The sequence below is a fragment of the Canis aureus genome, chromosome 22 (assembly GCF_053574225.1).
Source record: "Canis aureus isolate CA01 chromosome 22, VMU_Caureus_v.1.0, whole genome shotgun sequence".
NCBI lineage: Eukaryota > Metazoa > Chordata > Mammalia > Carnivora > Canidae > Canis > Canis aureus.
The window spans coordinates 2,057,108-2,080,107 of NC_135632.1; the positions used below are offsets into that span (position 1 = coordinate 2,057,108).

The 23,000-nt window shown below is 37.3% G+C and overlaps 1 protein-coding gene across 10 annotated transcripts in view; it reads right to left on the reverse strand.

The window, feature by feature from the left end:
* The window catches only part of LEKR1 (leucine, glutamate and lysine rich 1), a 170,882-nt gene that overhangs the window by 31,342 nt on the left and 116,540 nt on the right, over positions 1 to 23,000 (reverse strand). For all 10 annotated transcript variants that reach the window (XM_077864595.1, XM_077864599.1, XM_077864598.1 and 7 more), the window contains 3 exons: positions 20,533 to 20,610; positions 19,985 to 20,188; positions 374 to 467 (listed from right to left, as the gene is read on the reverse strand). In XM_077864595.1, the coding sequence (XP_077720721.1) occupies positions 374 to 467; positions 19,985 to 20,188; positions 20,533 to 20,610 (376 nt within the window). The remainder of the gene's footprint in view (positions 1 to 373; positions 468 to 19,984; positions 20,189 to 20,532; positions 20,611 to 23,000) is intronic.

A 23,000-nucleotide genomic window follows, 5' to 3' on the forward strand; every position in this document is an offset into this window, starting at 1 on the left:
CTTGTAGTATCTTCTTAAAAGCAGAGAAATTGTAAGAATAATTGAATATTCTTCTGCTTTTAAGGATGTAGTCAAATGAAGTTTCTGTCACTTTACAGGAACAAGGTAAATACTTAAAGATAAAAATTACACTTTTACATGAGAACTAAGGGCTATCTTAATTTTACGAGATTTCAAATTCTGTTCTTACCTTTTTATTTCCATTATGTTGTTTGATATTTTGGAAAAGACACTTACAAGCATGTTTGGTCTAGGAAATTCCAGAAGGAATCAAAATGTGCATAGAAGCAAAGATACCTGGAATAGTCTCCTGGCAAACAGAATTTTTAAAAGCAAATAAGACACATGCAGATGAAAGCTACATTATTGTTACCTTCTCTCTCCAGTTATCATCATTCAGCAGCTTCTGTCTAAGGGTTTCCTGCAGCTGCTCGATGCTTTTCTGATGTGAAATCAGCATTAGTTCCCTGAAAACCATAAACCCAACAAATGAGTCAAGACCCTGACACTCTTCCTAAATTGCAGCTCCTGGCTCAGGTAATAGTATTTCACAACTTAGTCTGTTTCTTCTCTTTAGCAATATATATACTGCCTCTAGATACTACTTGTACCATTAACAGCAATTTACAAACACTACATACAAGGTAAGTATTTTTCTCAGGCATAATTTTTGCTTATTAAGTTATTTCTTTTGCATGAAATAGTAACAACATATGTGGAGTCATAAATACCATAAAATGTTATACATTATGGTTTCAAAGTTTATGACTAAATTCTAACACTAGACAATATTTTGTTTCCTAAAAAAAGGAAAATAGGTTGGGATATGCCATAAAATCAACATATGTTTGCGGTTCTTGCTAAATTTATTTTTCTTATACTTGTCTTAAGTACTGATTGGAACAAACCAAATGAAACAGAAGGTAATGTCTGAGATATGGTATAGTATAAAACATATTAGAAAATTGAAAAAAACATAAAGAACATTTTAATATTTTAATCCACATAAATGGATCTTAAAGTTTAGTTCATAATCCTCTGGGTGGAGGAAAGCGCAGAAGATTCGTTAAGAGCATTTCACAGGGTCACTGAAATTAAGCTTCTGAATATCATAAGTAGTGGCAAAAGCACATTTGTTGATCAGGGCTCCTTCCCTCTTCTGTAATGACCATGTCTCTCCTTAGTTTTTATATAGGTGATTCTTCTCCATTGCTTATTCCTCTTCCTAATCTATTTGTGTTCCATTACCACTCTATTCCTTTTAGCTCTGACTCCTTTCTCAAAATTGTGGCATTCAATTACAACTGCTTATTGGACATTTCCACCCTAATGAATCATTAATACCAGATACATTCAAAAACAAATCCACCATCATCTCCTACAATATTGGTTTCCCTTTTGACTTCTAAAAATCTTCAAGAGTCAAAATCTTTGGTTTGAAATCCCCGAGTTTTCCCTGACTCTTTCTTCTTCTTGTCCCACCACATCCATTCAACACCAAATTCTCTATTTTGCTTCCTGAGTGCTCCTCAAACTATTTCCTCTCCTCCTTTCCTACTGCCAACAGTCTTTTTAAGGTTCTTGACTTTCTCTCACCTATAGCACTATAATAGACTCTCAATCTATCTCTTGATTTCTTTTCTGGTCTTATAATTAAAATTTTTTTTTTTTTTTTTACCTAATAAAAATAATGCCAACATTTCTAGGCTAGAAAAACTTAAGGACACAAGCTTAAGAAGATATGTTGGACTTGGTAACCAGGATTATGAATATCATTTGAGGGAAAATGATGTTTAAAAAAAAACTCCCCAGACTTCTCTTTCTAGAAATGTGTTGGACGAGGTACTTTGACAACTCTCCTACTGAAAATAAGTAAACATTTTTTTAACTTATTAAAAAAATCTTAAACTTCATCAGTGAGCTGGACAAAAAGTAGAAAGAATGCAGAGGAAAAAACTCAAGTGAAAGGACAGAAAAAGGATATGAGCGGAAAACTTGAAATCTGAACAAGGTCTGTAGTTTAGTTAATCGTATTAGACCAATGTTAATTTCATAGTTTTTACAGATGTGTCCCTGTTATTAAAAATGGGCCAAACAAGGGCAGCCCAGGTGGCTCAGCAGTTTAGCACTGCCTTTGGCCCAGGGCATGATCCTGGAGACCTCCGATTGAGTCCCACATTGGGCTCCCTGCATGGAGCCTGCTTCTCCCTCTGTCTGTTTCTCTCTCTCTCTCTCTGTCTCAAATAAACAAATAATCTTAAAAAAAAGGGGGGGGGGCAAACAGAAACATAAACTCTCTCTGTATTGTCTTTGTAAAATTTTTTGTAATTTCAAACTAAATCTTAAAAAAAAGAAAGTAAAAGGAAGAACCCCCAACAATAAGTAGAGCATTGAAACCAATTCTTACCTTGAAGGTACCTTCCAAATCTGATGAACCTGAGCTTTAAATTTCATAACCATGAAGGGCTCAGGAGGGAAAGAGTAAAAGGAAACTCACCTGCATGAAGCTGCATCTCAAAGAGCTGCACATGCAGTTTATGTGTGAAATTCACACCTAGTATGTGTAAAATTCAAATAACATCTCTCAAGGTACAGAAAGAAAATTACTACTTTTGAATTTTGGTGCTAGGGAGAGGGAAAAATATAAATCTCTCACAAGAATTTATAAACACAAACTAACCCTAACACAGGTTTGTATTGTGAATTCATATAACCTGAGTGATTCAAAAAGCTTCATGTTGAAAGGATATCTTCAAGTCATAATAGGTTAACTTTGCCTCTAGATGCCTGATAGGAAAAAAAAAAAAAAAAACAACACAGTATTTTGGGAACAACCTATCTTCAACATGGGACTCAAAGATTTTCTACAGTTATAAAAGTCAAGACCTATGAAATCATGTTTTTTTTTTTTTAAATCACAAAACTATAAAAGAAAAAAAGCCAGTAAGAGAATGAGCAGACACAAATGAAAGCATAATCAAACTCATGAGTGTTGAATTTTCAGATACAGAATATAGAATCAGGATATTCAAAGAAATAAAATATTTATTTAAACAACATTTATTTATTTATTTTTTTTTCTTTTTTTTTTAAACAACATTTAAATAAGAAATATGATTGATTTAACATGAAATATGAAAAGAACCAAATCAAACTTGTAAAACTTAAAAATATAATAATCAAAATGAAAAACAGTGGGTGGTCCTGTAGCAGATTATTCATAGCTAAAAAATGAATAAACTTAAAGGGAGATTTAAAGAAATTGTATGGAGTAAAGTACAGGAAGTGAAAAATACAGAAAATATAAAAGAGAAGTTAATACATGGAGGACAGAGTGAGAAGATCTAATATATATCTATTTATTATTTCAGAAGGAGAGGAGAGATAAGGGAGAGGAAGCAATATGTCAGGGGACTATTCTAGACTAATGAAAAACACTAACTCACAAATCTAGGAAGCCAAATGGATTCCAAGCAAGATAATAAAAAATGAATCTTCCATCAGGGCCTCTGTTGGTAAACATGAAGAACATCAAAGTTAAAGAGATCTTAAAAGAAGCTGGAGAGAATAAAACCATTATCTTCAAAGGAACCCAAACATATTGAAAGTTTATTCTCCAACACAAACGAAGGAAGTCAGACAGCAAAATAATATGTTCAAAATCTTATGAGAAAATAACCACCAACTAAAGTTAGGTACCCAGCAAAACTATCTTTCAGAATGAGACAGATAAACAAAACCGGAGTGTTTACTACCAGCTAAAGGACCTTTACAAAGGAACCTTCTAAAGAATATGCTTTGCAAGAAGGGATAAGATCTCAGAAGGAAGGTCAGCATGCAAGAAGAAATGTGAGCAAAGAAACTGGCAGACACATGCAGGGAGGACAACTTCTTGGGCATATGGTCAAGACAGCTGTACAAAGCCCATGCTCAGAAGGGGATCCCGTGCTTCAGAATGAATGCTTTTTGGTCACCATCATGAAACTCTTAATAATTTTATCTTTAAATTTGTGTTTTATGTGAGGTCTCATGGGACAATTGAGTATGTACCAGGGGCTTGGCTTGGAGCCTTGGCTCACACACAGTCCTACCTCCTACCACCTCTCAGCCCCTGCCCCTCAGCCCTTGCCCAGCCTCTTCTGCCTTCCTCTGCTTCAGGCATGGTCTCAGGTACAGGCACCCATGGGAAGGGTGCGGTTTGGGCATGTGCACTCCCCCTGCTCTGAATCATAGGGAGGTGTACTGAGTGCCTGTGAAAGCCTGCATCCGTTCCATGATGTCCCCAGGCCCCAGGGAGCACCACATTCAATAGTAATCATGAAAACACCATGCCAGGTTGAAAGAGATACTGTGAAGTCAGGGGAAAAAAGCTTTGTAGCTTTTTGAACAGGAGACCCATGTTTTCATTTTGTACTGGGCCCTGAAAATTATGCAGCCAGCTCTGCATGCAGGTGATTATAAACAAATATCTGCATAAAATACAGTTTTAACTATGTCTAATTAGTGGGGCTAACAAAAGGATAGAACTAGAACAATAGACAAAACTGTAGACTATACGTTAGGATGGCAACCATCAGAGCTCAAGTGTTCTTTGGCCCTTGCATGGTTGGGAGTTTGAGATATTATTTTTAGACTTCACTAAGTATGCATGGTAAAATTTCAAAAGTAACCACTTAAAGAATAGAAATAGAATATACCATTAGAGGAAAAAGCATAAAGAAAATAAACTCCAACAATACCCCTCTACCCAAAGGCCCAAAAAGTAGAAACAGTGCAGAAAGGAAAAAAATAGAAAGCTTAAGGTAGCAATCACATTGATGGCAAATAAATTAAACTCACAAGTTAAAAAAGAGAAACAGGCCTGATAAATGAACACAGCTGAGTTCTTTATCAGAGGCATTCTTAAAACATAAGGACATGGAAAGATTTTTTTTAAAAAAGATGTAGAAAGAAAAAGTATAAAGAAAAACAAGTATGCAATTAAATAAATATTAGACAAAGTAAACTTAAAGACAAAAGTCATGGGCAGCCCAGGTGGCTCAGCAGTTTAGCGCTGCCTTCAGCCCAGAGCCAGATCCTGGAGACCCGGGATTGAGTCCCATGTCGGGCTTCCTGCGTGGAGCCTGCTTCTCCCTCTGCCAGTGTCTCTGTCTCTGTCTCTCTGAGTCTTTCATGAATAAATTTAAAAAAGATATTAAAATAAAAAGACAAAAGTCATTATTCTTGGCTTCTAGTGAGACTAGATTAATTCACCATAAATAGTCTAAATTTACATGCACCTGTTCAAGTAGCCTTAAAATATATAAAGCAAAATCCAGTAGAACTGTAAGGAGAAGAAAAAAAAAAAAAAGAACTGTAAGGAGAAACTATAAAATCCATACTATAGTGGTAGATTGCAACACAGTTCCCTCAGTTACATCAGTCAGTCTCTGGACCCACCATATAAGGCCATGGAAATTCACACTACATAGCTCCGTGCTATTATGTGAGAGGCCTTCCTATGAGGTACAATGCAGCAACCCAAAGTCAAGCACACAAATAATTCAGTAAAAATATAGAGGTTTTAACAATGCCAATAAGACAGATTTAAGGTACACATATAGAACTCTGTACCCGACTAGAAAAACACACATTTTCCGGATCACATGAATTGAGGACTACATCCTAGGCCAGAAAGTAAATTTCAAACAATTGTCCAATTAACCTGTATATTCCAATATGGCAGCCACTAACCATATGTAGCCTCTAAGCAGTAAAGGGTAACTGGTTCAAATTAGGATGTGCCTAATTTTAAAATGCATACCAGATTTGGAAATTTAGTAACACCCCAAATCTAAAATATCTATGATAATTTTTAGAGATGATTACATATTTAAATGATAATTTGTATATATGGAGTTAAGTAAAATATATTAAGGTACGTTTTACCTGTTTATTTTTCTCTTTTAATATGGCAATTAAACATTTTTTAATTACATATGTACATAGTCTAATTCACATTATACTACTGAACAGCACTGTTAGAGTCCATATTCTCAGAATACAAATGTCTGTAACGAAAGATACGTAAAATATCTCCACGTATTAGGAAATTTAAAAAGTGTATTTCTGAATAAGTCATGGGCCAAGTAAAAAATAATAATTGAGATTTAAAAATACTTAGAATTGAACAGTAATGAAATCTCTACATATCAAAACTTATGGAACACAGTTAAAACAGAAAGGACAAATCAATTGTGGTATAGTTTAGACTGTGATGCAGATGGAGAAATGAATGCTTTTCAACTACATGCACCATAATGGACAAGTCCCAGAAACATAATCTTGAGCACAAAGAAAATCACTGGGTAACACATACAGTATGATTTTAGTCCTATGAAGATAAGATATATGCAGACTCTTTTTTTTTTTAAGGAATGTAAGCATACTTGGTAAAATCATAAAGCAAAGAAACATCAGGTATTATCTGTAGGTTTTTACAGACGCTCTTTATCCATGGGAGAAAGTCCCCTTCTCTTCCTAGTTTGTGAGAACCGCAAAATGCGCGTTGATGGCTTCTTGTGCGCAGGAGGCACTGGGGTGGACCTGGGGAGAAGCGCAAAGGGACTTCTAAGCTAAGGTATAAGGTTCTTTCTCCTCAACTGAGTGGTTGCACACAGATGTTCATCGTACTGTGCTTCCTTACGCTTCATACCTATGTTCACCTTCTATGGTCTAGCCAATATTCATGTGAAAAATAATTAGTGGTAAAAGCCTGAGCACATGCATGTGGAGGAAAAGGAATCAAAGGGAAAAAGATGAAGGTGAAAGACCAGGCTGGTGACCAGCCGGGTGGAGTTAGCTGCCAGTTACGCGCACTAGGGACACGGCAGGGTCATTGGGCCCTGAAGGGACAGAGGTGAATCAGGAAGGCAGGATCCCTTGTCCAAATGGTGCTCAAGATCCATAAAGGAAAAGGAAGATTTCCCTTTAGGAGTGGGAGGTGCACCCAGAGGTTCTGACGCTTGCTTAGCCGTCTCTAAGCTGGAGGAAAGGAAATGAAACAGAAGAAACGAAGAATGAGGACAAGCAAAAGTGGGATTACATTAAAAACCTCGTTTGTGGCTTTCCTCCAGATATTTGGCCATTCCTGTCTCCCTTGCAGACTCATCTTCCTGTACTTGTTATTTCAACATTCGTGTTCCTCAGCACTTTTTCCTTCCTACCCTTCCTCTAGGTGATCTTATCCGCTCCTATGCTTGAAATGCAATCTAGATGCTGACAACTCCCAAATTTTTATCTCTGGCTCAAATCTATTCTCTGAGTGTCTGACTCATGAATCCAGCTCACCATCTGACTGCTCTACTTTTATATTTCAGAGACGTCTCAAACTTAACGTATCTGTAATCTCAGAGGCTTAAAGTACTAGAGTTTATTTTTTGCTCATGTACGTGTCATCTGCGGCTTTGCTCCCCAGGTTTTGTTCCAGGATGTAGCTTAAGGAGCAGCTCTTACCAGGAATGCTATTTTTGTGACAGACAGAAATGAAAAATCTCCAAAACGCTGGGTCTGTTAAGGCTTCTACTCAGAATTGGTGCATTCTCTCACATTTCAGTGGCAAGAGCAAGTCAAATGGCCCGATAGCAGGCAGGTGTGGACCGAACAGTTGTCTCACTGGGAGGTGTGCACCTGGCACCACCTGGAGTTCCTCACACTTCTGAGTTCCCTGGAAGCCACTGCGAGGATCTCTACCCTGAAGGTGGACAATTTTCCTTGCTGAGATTGTAGTTCCTTTTTATTGCTGAGTAGTACCTCACTGTATGGCTTTATCAATTCACCTGTTGATAGACACATAGGTTGTTTCATAGGTTTTGGCTGTTGCAAATAAAGCTGCTATGGATACCTCTGTGCAAGTTTGTATGTGGATTATTCCATTAGTTTCCCTGGGGTGAAACATGTGGGTAACAAGGTAAGGGTAATGCTTAACTTTTTAAGAAATTTCCAAACTGTTTCCCAAAGACATTGCACTGCTTTACATTCCAAACAGCAGGGTATGAAAATTCCAGTTTCTCCACATTCTCATCAACACTTGGTTATGTTCAGACTTTTTAATTGTAGACATTCTGAAAGTGTGCAGTAGTATCTCACTGTGGCTTTAATTTGCATTTCCCTAATGACTAATGATGTTGAGCATCTTTTTTTGTGTACCTATTGACCACCTTTATATCTTCATTGGTGAAATGTCTGTTCAAATCTTTTGTTCATTTTTTATTAGGTTGTAATGGTCATATAATGGAGTTCCTAAAGTTCTTTACATATTCTAGAAACAAGTCCTTTATGAGATGCATATTTTGCAAATATATTATTCCAGTCTACAGGTTGTCTTTCATTCCCTGTCTTTTAAAGAACAGAAGTCTTGATTTTAATGAAGTCCAATATTTCAGGGCTTTCTTCTTTTATGGAACATTCTTTTGGTGTTGAATCCAAGAAATCTTTGCCCAACTCAAGGGAGGGTGCATGCCCCTGAGTGGGGGTGGTGGGGAAGGGGAAGAGGCAGAGGGAGAGGGAGAGAAAATCTTAAGTAGACTCTGCGCTGAGCACAGAGCTCGATTTGGGGCTTGATCTCATGACCCTGAGATCATGACCCAAATTGAAATCTAGAGTCTGATGCTTAACTGACTGAGCCACCCTGGCACCCCTACATTGGATCTATAAGTCTATTTGGAGATAATTGCTCTCTTAAAGATATTGAGTCTTCTGTTCCATGAATACTGTATAACTCTCCATTTATTTTGGTCCTTTTTAACTTCCCTGAGCAATTGTAGTTTTCAGTGTATAGGTCTTGCCCATCTTTTGTTAGATTCACCCCTAGGTATTTCATGTGTTTTGAACTATTTTTGTAAATACCGTTTTTAAATGTGAATTATTTGCAAATACATGGAAATTAACTTGATTTTGGATGTTGATCTATTTTCTTGTAACCTTACTAAACTCACTTATTCTAGCAACTTCTTTTGTAGATTTCATAGGGTTTTCTATGTTAGTGAGCATGTCCTCTCCAGCTGAGCAGGGAGCTTATGCAGGGCTCAATCCCAGGATCCTAGGATCATGACCTGAGCTGAAGGCAGATGCTTAACCAACTGAGCCACCCAGGCATCCCCGGGAATTGATTTTTTTATATCCTATTCGGTTTTGTTTTCCATGTCATTGATTTCTGCTGTAATCTTTATTAACTTTCTTCTTACTTTGGATTTGCTCTTCTTTTTCTAGTTTTTTAAGTAAAAGCTGAGACCTTTTTTCTTTTTTCACATTTATTGCTATAAAGTTTTGCTTTAGTGACATCCTACAAATTTGATATTTCCATTTAGTTCAAAATGCTTTGTAATTTCCTTTTCGATATTTTCTTTGATCTATGTCTCCTTTAGAATTCTGTTATAGAGTGTAAAAATACTTGGGGAATTTTTGAGATACTTTTGTGTTATTTATTTCTAAATTAACTACATTGTGACCAGAGAACACACTTTGTATGACTTGATTTCTTTTAAATTTCTTTGGTTTTATTTCATAGACCAATTATAAGGTCTATCTTGGTGAATATTCTGTATGCCTTTGAGGAAAATTCTGCTGCTGTTGGGTGGGATGTTGTATACATGCCAATTAGGTTAGGTTGATTGATTGCTAAGTTCAAGTCTTCTATAGCCTTACTGATTTTTCTATTTTTAAATCTATTATTGTGAGAGGCTAGTGAAATCTCTAATAATAATTGTGGATTTTTCTACTTTTTTCAGTTCTATCAGTTTTCACTTCATATATTTTTAAGCTCTATTATTAGATGCACAAACATTCAAGATTATGCCCTCCTGATGAATTGATCTACTTATCATTTTCATTTTTTTTTTTGAGAGAGAGAGAGAGAGAGAGAGAGAGAGAGAGAAAGAGAGGAGGGAGGGAGGGGCAGTGAGAGAATCTTAAGAAGACTCCATTTCCAGCATGGAGCCTAACATGGGGCTCAATCTCACAACCTTGAGATCATGACCCAAGCTAAAATGAAGAGTCAGAAGTTTAATGGACTGAGCCACGCAATTGCCCTGATCCATTTATCATTATGAAATGAATTTTATTCTTAGTAATGTTTTTTGTTCCAGAATCTACCTTATATGATATCAATAGTATTTCAGCTTTCTTTTGATTAACACCAACTTGGTATATTTTTTTCATTCTTTTAATTTTAAATTATTTATGTCATTACATTTAAAATAAATTTCCTATAGGTAGTTTATAGCTGAATCTTACTTTTTTTTATATAACCTGATCATCTTTGCCTTTTAATCGGAATGTTTAGACACTTTACACTTAATTGAATTATTGATATGGTAAACCTTAAATCTATCATTTTGTTTCCTATTTGTCTCATCTGTTGTGTCCTTTCCCTTCATATATATAATATATATATATATAATATATATATATATAAAAGATTTTATTTATTTATTAATGAGAGACACAGAGAGAGAGAGAGAGAGAGAGAGAGAGGCAGAGATACAGACAGAGGGAGAAGCAGGCTCCCTGCAGGGAGCCCCACTCGGAACTTGATGCCGAGTCTCCAGGATCACACCCTGTGCCAAAGGCGGCGCTAAACCGCTGGGCCACTGCGGCTGCCCGAGAGAGATATAATTTTGTTGCCACTAGTATACTACCAGACTACCAAAAGTAGAATCCATTCCATATACATTCGTCTGATGGACCAAGTACAAAACACCACTGCTGTTATATGTTTTCTTTTAGAACAAAAACTGAAAGTCTAGTAGATTATAAAAGCTAAAATATAGTAGGTCAAGGTTTAAACAATGTTAATGAAGTGATAACAATTCACTGAATTTTTAAAGAGTTATGAAGTTCCCTATGACATTTCCACAAAGCATAAGGTGTTTTGAATGAACTCTTTTAAAAATTAAGGACTGAAAGTCGGCAGTGGTAAGTTGGCTTGATATTTATGGCTGTAGAAATGCGGAGGACTTTCCGATCTCTTTATTCCTGCTGAGCCTCTGATCCAGACTCCAAGAACCCTTTACGATTCTTTAGTGGGACAAGGCAGAAAGAATAATGAGATGTGATTGTACAATTACTTACTGCCCTTGATTAGCATGAAATGGGCATTGAGTAATGTAAACAGACATGATTGTATGTGTGGAAAAGATAATCCTGATTCCAAAAATAAAAATCTCACTTATATACTATACCCAAGGGAGAGCTTACACCTTGTTCAGGAATACAAAACCATTGTAAGACTCTGATGATTAACAAAAAACTTGTGTTAAAAGAAACTAAAAAGGATCAATTTTGACTCTTATAAGGCTTTTTGCTAGAAATATAGAGGAATGATAAGAAATAAAACATGGTTAGATGCATATTCCATGCATGCTGAATGGAATGTTCCATGTTATAAAAAGCTGAAAATGTGTAGCCATTTTTAATATCATACAGACCTCTAATTTCCTCTTCAGAACCAGTACTAGAGATAAAGATGCCTTAGAGTTACAGGAAACAACACAGACTTAGGTCCTAAATTTGGATTTTACTAAGAACCTAATAAAGAAGATTATCACTAGCATCCAGGAGTTTGGATTGTAGTCTCGCCTCTGACTTTTGACAAGTCATTAGATCCCTGGGCCTGCGAGAAATACTGAGAGCTTTTGAGTCTTACATCATGCAATCAGTGGTTTCATTAGGATTAAATCACTTCTCATCCATACATCCATCTAGTCAGCAAATATTTACTGAATGCCTATTGTGTGTCAGGCACTGTTTTAATTTCTGGCGATACAGTGGTTCTTTCTTGCCATTTTTTGGTAATACACTAATGCAATTGCCTACATTTTAGAAGAAACAATATCCTGAATCATCTAAAGTGACACAATTCATGAGGCAATGCTGGCTCAGGCGCATGCATATCAGCCTTGAGCTCTCTGCAGTGTTATGCTGCCTTTCCTTTTATATTTGAGAGGGAGGTGTGGCTATCTGTAGCACTCTACCCTGAAATTTCATGAAATACTGTTTAAAAATAACATTTCTGGAGTTGGCACAATAGGCAAATTAGGATCTCTCGCAATTAAGAGTACTTATTTTTAAAATTTTAACTTTTAAATTCTTAGACCCCAAAGAAAATGAGAATCTACTTTCTTATATACATGCAAAAATCTAGATTCCCTTAATTGTGGTTAAAAATGTAACTGCAAACAAATGTCAAACCGTAATGCCAAACGACAGCTTTAAATTCTATTTCACAAGTTGTTCTCTTAGAGATGTCTTCACATTGTCAATCAAAGACATAATTTTGATTTTGCCACAACTCCTGCCTTAGTTAAAAGCAGTTCAGTCTGTGGTATCATAAGAAGTTTGGCAAGCCTCTTGTTCTGAGAGCTGTTGATAGATAGGAAATCAGAGAAAGAGGTGAGTCTTGGGGGAAAAAAAAAAAACATAAGGTTTGTTATTTTAGAATGATGTTACTTAAAACATTTTGTTTCACAATGCTTTCAACTAATAGGATAGCATCCAAATTGAATCACTCCACAGACTGATTTTTACAACTTGAAGAGTAAAGCAGGTAACATTGAATTCAATAGACATTTAATAAATAGCTACATCACCAGTGCAGGGTATACACATTGATAAGATATGATGCCTTATGGGGTTAGCAACCTGAGAAAAGATCAAAGAGGGGGAATGCATTTTCTGAGCATTTACAACCTATCAGGCACGATGCTAGATGCTTTTTTTATTTTATTTTATTTTTTTATTTTTAGAATAGCCTTCATGAGAAGATAGCTGTTATTACTATCCCCATCTTACAGATAAGGAAAATGAGCCTGAAGGTGGCTAAAGTTGTCCAAACTTGATACTGGTCAAGTTGAGATTTAAACCTATTTGCCAAAACAAAACAAAACAAAACAAACTATTTGCCTAATTCTAAAGTCAGCTTTTTTTTTTATACTAAGCCACAGTACCATGAGGTAACAGACCCTTTATACACTGCTTCTGAATCCTTTTACAGTCTATACTTCTTATCTTTTTAACCTTCAAGAAAATATGAGAAGCCTCATTAAAGGAACTTAACGCTAAGCTTCTCTTCTTCTCCAATGTGTTGTGAAATGTTATTATTCTGTTTTCATTCTGAAGATATAGCTCCACTTCTGATTTTGCCAAGACGCTAGAGAACAGAAGACAAAAGTCACCATCTTATATTTACTGAGTGAATGAAAGAATCCCAAAATAGTAGAGGGGTGGGGTGAGAGAGAGAGAGGGAAGGGGGAGAGGAGACACAAAGGGAGCGCTCTGGGTGCCCTGCTTTCTACAGGGCTGGGAGTCCCCTGAAGGCTCAGTGTTACAATATGGTTGAGAAAGAAGTCACACGGAGAAGAGTTGACACAACAGCCCTTCAAGACAGACGCTGAGGGAACTACGTGGACTGTGGTGGGAGGAACATGGGTAATGAGGTCACACACCAGCAGAGCTGGATTTCTGTCTTTGCCAATCATGTGACCCTCGGAGCCTTGCTTAACCTCTTTCCTTATGTGGAAAACGACCTGCTTGACAGGTGAAGGCCCCAGCTCAGCTGGCCAGTGCCTTTGAGCAAATTTGGAACTGACTTCCCCTCTGGGTAGGTATATTGGAAAACAATATTCCCTCTGCATGGGGGCAGACCTCGAAGCGGAAGGCTTGGTAAGGGGAGAAGGGAATGGCCTGCTTACGCTAGAAAACAAGCTTCTTCCTCTGTGGCAAGTGGCTAGGACAGCGGAGTCTGGGTTGGTTTTCAGGTCCTTACTCCTTCCACTGAGTGCCTCATGAGGTGCATCTCACACAGGACATGATCCCCGAGGTGCTCAGAGAGCTCCCTCCCCACAACTGTGATGCCTATGGATTGTGTGTGAGAAAGTTTGAGAGAGGAAAGAGGGAGGTGGGGGGGGGGGAGAGAGGGGAGAGAGAGAGCATGAGCAAGCATTCATGTTTAATTATGGGGTCATGACATATATAGAAAAGCAGGGAACTCCCTTCAACTCCTGGAAAAAAAACTTCCTAGATTTTGTATATATTCTTCTGGGGTGATGGTTTCTAGCTTTCAATTAAAAACAAACGAACAGAAACCAAAGACAAAAAGAGGAAAGAAAGAACATGGGAATTGAAAAGAAGTTAAGGTGATGGTGTGTGTTGGGGGGAATAAAATCTTTCCCTATAGCTTAAAAGATACCCTTCTGGAGGGATGGGGAGCACTTAAGTAAACTTCATTTAAAATAGATAAAGACAACGTGGATGGAACTGGAGGGTATGATGCTGAGTGCAGTAAGTCAATCGGAGAAGGACAAACATTATATGGTCTTATTCATTTGGGGAATATTAAAAATAGTGAAAGGGAATAAAGGGGAAAGGAGAGAAAATGAGTGGGAAATATCAGTGAGGGTGACAGAACGTGAGAGACCCCTAAAACGAACAAGGGGTGGTGGATAGGGAGGTGGGTAGGGGGATGGGGTGACTGGGTGACGGGCACTGAGGGGGCACCTGACGGGATGAGCACTGGGTGTTATGCTATATGTTGGCAAATTGAACACCAATAAAAAAATTATTTTAAATAAATAAAATAGATAAAGAGTTAGACAGACAAGGAGATACAGACATATATTATTTATCCCACAGAAGAAATTACACGTAAGCAACTTGCACCTAACTTTGGTTACAACTAAGCTTTTCCTCCAACAATGCTCTTCGCTAATCCCACCCTGTTATTGGCAAGTCAATCAAATAAGTATTTTCCTATATTTCTCCTTGGAATTTACCAAGATGGAGTGAATACAGCTCCTGGGACTGCATGGGGTCTGGGAGCTGGTACAGACAGCTGCGTGTTTCAGCAGTATGGCTATAGCCCACATGTTAGTGCATAAATTTCTCCAAGTGTTATTCTGTGGGCAGTCTCCAAGCTTAAACACATATGTCCTTATAAAACGTTATTTGTCAGTTGGTTATAGGGAATTCCAAACACACTTTACCATAGAAATAATTTTCTATAAAAATGGAATTAGGCCTGCAGGCCAGCCCACAGAACCCTATTTAATCCCCTACAGGCCTGAAGCGCTGTCACAAATTCACAGTCCTGGGCAGAGTTCTGGCTCTGACCGATGAGACCTGATGGCCCAGAAGCATGAGAGCAGAGAGCTCTTTGCGCAGAATTGAGAACACAGCTGCCCTTTTCTCTGGTGCTGTCCGCTGTGCCTTGCTGCATCCTTCCTCATGCACAAAGGGGACCTCTCTCTCCCCAGCCTCAGAGTGTCTGTGCCCAAGCTGGCCAGACCTCTACCCCAGCATCTGTGATTTTGAGGGACCTACTTTTCTTCCTTCTGGTGGAACCTCTTCTCCTAGCGGAGCCTTCTCAGCTGCGTGTGGGGAGAAAGCAACGCATAATTAAATGGATTTGTCCTAATACATCAACTAGCTATTTTCCTAGTCACCAACTCCTTTCCTGTCCCAGATTCAGTTCTATCAGATTTTTTTCCTAGGGTCAGTTTTGGCTTTTTACATTTTCCTTTTCTCCTCTTCTAAAGCTACAGAGCTTCTAAATTGCACCTTTTCCCTAATGGCCCCATTGGAGCTTTGGCAGGGGTTCTGAATCAGGAGAGGTGAGGGAGGGGTGCATGTATGTGAGACTGAGTTTCTGGAAGTATACACCGACACTGGGAGCAACCCGGGCCTTGGCCTTTGGAGAGCACCTGTGGCAGGCAGCCTGGTTGATGGCAAGTCCTGTGATGGTGGTTTGGGATGCAGCTGTGCAGCAGATTTCCAGGCACCACTCAGCACTACTGAACAAGAATCTCTGAGTGTTACTAGTATTTCTATTTTCAAAGTTTTTGCTGAGCCTCACTTCCTCTTTGGAGGGACTCCTCACATCTCCAACTGCTTAGGGACACCTCTATTTAGAGGTCCCACTGGCACTTCCAAGCAAAGTTTTATGGGAAAACTTGCTCAGCTGAGGGACAGTTTACTACTAAAGGGAAGAAAGCGGAGAGAGGAAAACCAAGTTCATGCATGAACCTTAAGGACTGTGTGCTGTCAGGAGGGAATGGGAAAGAACCAAAGACAGAAAGGGGGCAGGTTAACAGGTTGCCCTGGCAGTCAGGGAAGACAAAGTTTCAGGGTAGGTTTGGACAGAAGCGTCAAAAGCTTATTTTTCTTTGCGATATCCTGGCTTTCTTCTCCTCCTCCTCCTCCTCCTCCTCCTCCTCCTCCTCCTCCTCCTCCCCCTCCCCCTCCCCCTCCCCCTCCCCCTCCCCCTCCCCTCCCCCTCCCCCTCCCCCTCCTCCTTCTTCTTCCTTCTTTCTTCTTCTTCTTCTTCTTCTTCTTCTTCTTCTTCTTCTTCTTCTTCTTCTCCTTCTTCTTTCTTTTTTAAAGATTTATTTATTTATGAGAGAGAGTGTGTGAGTATGTGGGGGGAGGGGCTGAGGGACTTCGCTGAGTGTGGAGCCCATGCAGTGTGGGGCTCCACCCCAGGACCCTGAGATCATGACCCGGAGATTGTGACCTGAGCCGAAATCAAGAGTCAAATGCTTAACCAACTGAGCCACCCAAACACCCCAGCTTGGCTTTCATGTATCTGTTTTGGCTCAACATGGAGTAAACCCTGGCTATTTTGTCACTGTCCGCTTAGTCCTGACATTTAAATAACCCAGCAAGAGCTGGTAAGTGGTGGGAACTGAAGATTTTCGTTTTTCTCATGTCTATTAGGCTTAACCATTCATGAAGTCCTTTCATTAATAGCAAAACAGTAACTGACCTGAGTTGCTCTCACTGCCCATTGCCATACCTTCTCCATTCAGCATCAGAATGATCTTTCCACAGTGTCACTCCTCTGTTTAAATCCTTTCAGTGGTTCCCTTTCATTGCACTGTAAATAATACCCAAATCCCTAAAGGCCTGGAAGAGCGTGCATGATTCGGTCCTCGCCCACCTCACTCACAGCTGCTAGCCTCCAGTCATACTGCCATTTCTGAGAGCTCACCAAGCTTGCTCTTTACGTACCAAGCTCTTCCTGGCTTATGGCCTGGTAACTTTTCCTTGTCTTCCTTTACGTATCATCTTGGAGGTCACTTTTATGACTGTTCTTTCCAAATCAGGCCCCCTTTCTATCAGTCTCTGCTATAATACTCTTTTACTTATCTTGTATCCATTATCACAACCTATAATTATTCTTGTTAGCTCTTCACTTTTTCTTTTTCTTTTCTACAGTCTCATTAGAACTTAAGCTTCTTGAGGACAAGGATGTTTCAGCTTCACCATTATATCCCCAGGGTACATAGCACCTAGCATATAGTAAATTGTTCAACAAACAGTTGTTGACTGAGTGAACTATTCAAAGCAAGGCATTCATTCACTCAACAAATATTTATTGAGTGGATATGTGCTAGACTCTGAGGATACAATAGAGGACAGGGCAGATACAATTTGAAGGCGGCCTAGGCCAAAGGAAAAGGACAATGCTTATGTCTAGGAGTAATCCCTTGATAGAATGATAATTTATTGGTCCATAGCACATTTTTTTTTTTTTTTTTTGGTTATGTGCAGGCAGTAAACTTAGCATCACCAAATGACTAAGTTAACACCATGCCTGCTTTTGGATAGACTGAAGTATAAGGAACAAAGAAGGAAACAAGATAAGAAAGAAAAAAGGGGGGAAGAAGAAGAGAAGATGAATGGTTCAGTGATGTCTCTATTCTCAGAAAACTTAAAGAAATTATCCTTCTCATTCAACACTTATAACAGAAGGCAAGATTAGAACCGTACTAAATGTCTTTAAAACATGGCAAAATATATACATTCAAGTGAGTGTGTATTTCAAAATAATCCTCCAAGAAAGTTCTATATTTATTCTAATGATGCCATCAATCCTCAAAAGACTCATAAGACTGCCTTCTTCCAAGAGGCAGCAAGAGATAATTTATTAAGCATAGAAAAAAATAAAATTTACTTTTGATCCCCCATGGTATGTCCCAGATTGACTTTCTAGTATATTCACTGGATTTGCTTTCCCTGAACCCACTGAGATTATTTTAAAAATCAAATTCATTCCTAAAGGGCAAAGATTCATCATACAGAGAATATTCTTAAACATATGCACTTAAGTCAATCCTCAAAAGAGAATTCCAGAAATGTTTGAGCAAAGACAGGATCTTTTCAATGACCACTATAAAGAATATGGAATTCATTGGATAATCAATTAAATCTAATCAATCTGACATCATTAAAAGTGAGGTATTCTAGATAATACAGGAATATAAGAAAATTTCTCAGATAACCAAAGCTATAAGCAGAAGATTAAAAAATTATTTATTTCATGGAATCCTAGGATGTATGATTTTGTACTTTTTATATGGAGTATAAATAAAAATAAATTTTTATTTTTCTCACCCGGGGTCCTCATGATGGCCATCAGTTATTAGCCTGCATTATAAGAACACTCTTATATTCTTAAATATAAGAACATTCAAAGTTACTGATGTGTGTAGGGCTGTCTCTATGGCATACCAGGTCAAATTGCAATGTTTTTCAAGTTTTTGCTTGGATTTATAGTTTTTCTGTCTTCTTATGCAAAACCAATATTTTAGCTGCCATTCCTTATTGTTATCAGTAAGCCTGGCTCTTACAAACTTCCTGCTTATGAAATAGCTGCTTATAATATGCTATGGGGTGAATACGTAATTGTGAAAGGGCAGAGGTGGTGGGATGGAATGAAGATTCATGTAACTACAAGGTAAACTATCTTTGCAAGAGGCAGATTATTGGTATGGTTGAGTCAGGAAGAAATGGTGGGTGGCAATCAGCACTGCAGCTGTTCATCTTATCCCAGGATGGACCAGAGATAAGACTTGTTTTCCTGTGAACTGAACAGGACTTCTAGCTTGGAGCAGAGACAGATATAACCCAGGCCAAAGAGTTGATGAGAAAGTTCTAAGACGATTAACTTAGTTCTAAACTGCTTGCTACCCTCTCCTAGACTTTTCCTCTGGAAGCAAATAGCTGCCCTTGTAAAGAACTAAAGAAAGATTACAAATCTTTCTTATAACTCATAAAATGAAATTAACAAAATAAAAAACAAACTAAAAAAATCATAGGAAGAATGAAAACCAAATAGCCAATTTTGCCTTCTGTGCAGAGAGAGTAATAGAAGACAAAAATTCTTGCCCTTGTGGAACTTGTGTTCTTCTGGAATGTAATAGTTATATCAATAAATATAAATGGGATAACATCTCCCATTAAAGACTCCTAGATTTGATAAAAATTAATAAAAGCCCAAAATGTGTGTTATATATCAGGTATGCATTTAAAACATAAAAAAACCCCATAAAAATATAAAAATATAAAAAACTTCAAAAAGAATGGATAAAGACATGCCAAGCAAATGAAAACAAAAAGAAAGCAAGCAGGGTACAAATAAGGTTAATTTAAAGACAAATTAACTGAGCAACAGTACCTAGGAAGGCTAAATGAAGAAGCTTTTTAGTTTCCCTTTACTACCTGAATGCCAGAGGTATCTTTATGAAGAGACCTCAATAAGAGGTGTTGATAAATAACAAAGAAGAAGAGTAGGAGCTGATAAAAGGAAAAAGTGATGCAAAAAGATGTTTTTCTGTTGGAAAATTATAGAATCCACCAATTATTGGCCCAGCTGAAATTCAGTAGTATAAGATCACATAAGGTCTCTTTGATACTTTTCAATAAAAATCTAACACCAAATGCAAAGTGGATTCCACCTCTGACTATGTGACTCTAAGCATGCCATTTAACCAACTTGGGTTTCAGTTTAATCAACGTCAGATTAGGTGTTGGGATGCGATGACCTTTCCTGTGAAGTACATCTTTAATGCCGTAATTTCACTGTCATTAATATATGTAAGACCTTGGTATTTCAAATATAGATGGAATACTGACTTAAAATATTTTTGGAAGAAATTATTGTGGACTGCACCTTTCACTTTTTAGTGTTGCAACCTCTTCCTTTGTCTGACTCAGAAGAGTTTTGGTTATCTGTAGTTCATTTTCTGCAAGGTTAATTCTTCTTTTTATGTCTTCTTCTTGCCTTTCTTTTGCAGTCAGTTCTTCCTGTAAAGTTTTATATATTTGTTGACAAGCCATTAAAGAATCCTCTTTCTCTTTAAGCAATCTGGTATGCCTAAAATGAACACGATAAAAAAAACACACCAATACACATTAGACACTATTTTTTATGCTTATTAAAGATATATGAAAGTCTCATTTGAAACTGAAGACTATAACTGTAACTTTAAAAAAAATCTTTTAATACTAAGAAAATGGGTAGTTCTGTGATATTAAAACTTCCCTATTTAGGCAGAGGCAAGATCAATGAACAACTTTAAAAATATTATAAACTTGAATTAGGTATTATACATGTGAATAATACAATAAGAAAAACTAAGTACATGTCAAATAAAATGATAAAGTATAGTTTCAAATTCAATGACTGAAATTACTAATTTAAAATTTTGCAGTGTGTACCGTGACTCAGAAATAACGGATTCAAACTTCAGTTTTCTAAGTTCTCTTTGGCAGTCATCAGCTTCATTAGATTTATTCCTAAAATAATATAAAAAGAGGTTCAGATATTTTATTCCCAAATAGTGCAAATATATTTTCTTTTTTTAAAAAAATATCTATTTATTTAAGTTTCTAGACATCTTTTTTTTTTTTATTTTTATTTATTTATGATAGTCACACAGAGAGAGAGAGAGAGGCAGAGACACAGGCAGAGGGAGAAGCAGGCTCCATGCACCGGGAGCCCGACATGGGATTCGATCCTGGGTCTTCAGGATCACGCCCTGGGCCAAAGGCAGGCGCTAAACCGCTGCGCCACCCAGGGATCCCTATATTTTCCTTTTTTAAAAACATGTTTTTCCTTTATTACTTTTCTTATCTTTATATTCTATTTGTGATTATATATGTATACTTTCTTGAAGTTAGAAATACACAATCGAGAGGTTTTTCTCTGTTAAAAAATAACCTGTTAGTCCAACAATGTGTTTTTCTATATCATTATCTTATTCATCCATAGAAGAAATTTCTATTATTATTCAGGTCACTGAATAAACATTCAGGTCACTTCTATAAAGGCTAAATTGACTCCTATCACACTAATCTGCATATAAATAAAAAGTCTAAACTTTGGACAAATATTAAAAAAAGAAAATCCCTATTGAAAGGCATTGGAAAGTAAACAAAAACAAGAAGATTCTGGAGGGAGGCTGATACTTGGAATAAGGTGACAGCATGGGGTCAGGTTTTGTTCTGTTTTATTTATTTTTTTTAATGATTTCAAACCTGAGGCCCCAGTCTGCACCATGCAGGGGAACTAACATTCAGATAGAAAACACAGTCAGTCTGACCTAAAGAGCTAGAGCTCAGTGTCTGGGTCAACCATAGGTGCTAAAAAAGGAAGAGTGACTCAAAATAGGAGAGAGTCAAAGAGAAGGAGTCCCAATACTGCATATAGAGCCTACACACACATCTGGCTGAGCCCTGAACTATATACATGCACAGGGCAGACTCCAAGTGGGCTAAAGATAAAAGAATTAAACAGAGATTTGAGCTGTTACCCTAGAGACAAGAGTTTACAGTCTGAGGCTAACCAAATGAACTATCTGCTTAAAGCAACACCCACCTCATCCCTACCAACAATAGTATTTAGATAAATATAACAGAATCCAGCATTTCCATAATATAACATTCACAATGCCCAGAATATAATAAAAATTACTCAACACAAGAAAGAAAGAAAAGCATGACCTATTCTCAAGAGAAATGACAGCTAATAGGGACTGCCTCTGAGATAGATGACCCAGATACTGAAATTACCAGACAAGGATTTTTCAAAGAGCAGTTATAACTCTGCTCAAAGACATAAAAAAAAAATCCACTGCAATTAGTGAAAAGATGATAAATCTCAGTAGAAAAATAAACCATTAAATGAACCAAACGGAAATTCCAAAACTGAAATTAACATATGCCTTGATTTTATATAATTAGGTTTTGTAACAATACTAAAAACATTAATATATTAAAAGTAATATTCCAGTTTAAGTCTATATAGGCTGGGACGCCTGGGTGGCTCAGTGGTTGAGCATCTGCCTTTGGCTTAAGGTGTGATCCCAGAGTTATGAGATCGAGTCCTGCATCGAGCTCCCTGCAGGGAGCCTGCTTCTCCCTCTGCCTATGTCTCTGCCTCTCTCTCTCTGTGTCTCTCATGAATAAATAAAATCTTTTAAAAAAATAAGTCTATATAGGCTGCTTACAATAAGTCATTATCTGAAAGTACCATAAAATACCTTATAAACTGTACAATGAACTATCAGTGAGTTTGCCCTGCTTGCAGAATGACTTTAATTTCTAATAAGTAATTATTTGCATCATGAACAGGAACATTTATTCTTAAACCATTTTATTGTAAAATATGAAAAATTATAAGCTATAGAAAAATTGTATTAAACAATTATAGAATGAATTATTATAAGGAGAAAACTCTTGTAACTAACATCTATGTAAAAACATAAAACCTGACCAGCTACCCAAGAAATTCCATGTCCCTGGCTGCAGTCATAGCCAACCAACCCTCTCCTGAAAATAACCATTTTCATGAATTTTATGGTAATCACTTTGATTTTCTTTAGTGTTTTATTACCCAAGTTTTATCTTTGAACATTATGTTTTTGTTTAACTTTTTCTTTTGTAAAAAGAAACATCCTATTTTCTTTTATTATCTACTTTTTGTAAAATAGATTAAGGTGCTCACATACAATGAAGTACATACACTTTGATATGTCTGACATATATAAATGAACCAGTGACACCATCACCAGGATCAAGCAGTACATAAGCATACTCTGAGCCTAGATCTTGGTCTCTAATGCCGCCCCTATTCAAAGGAACCAAGAATACTCAGAGAAACAGCTGATTCCAAGGCTATGGCAGAG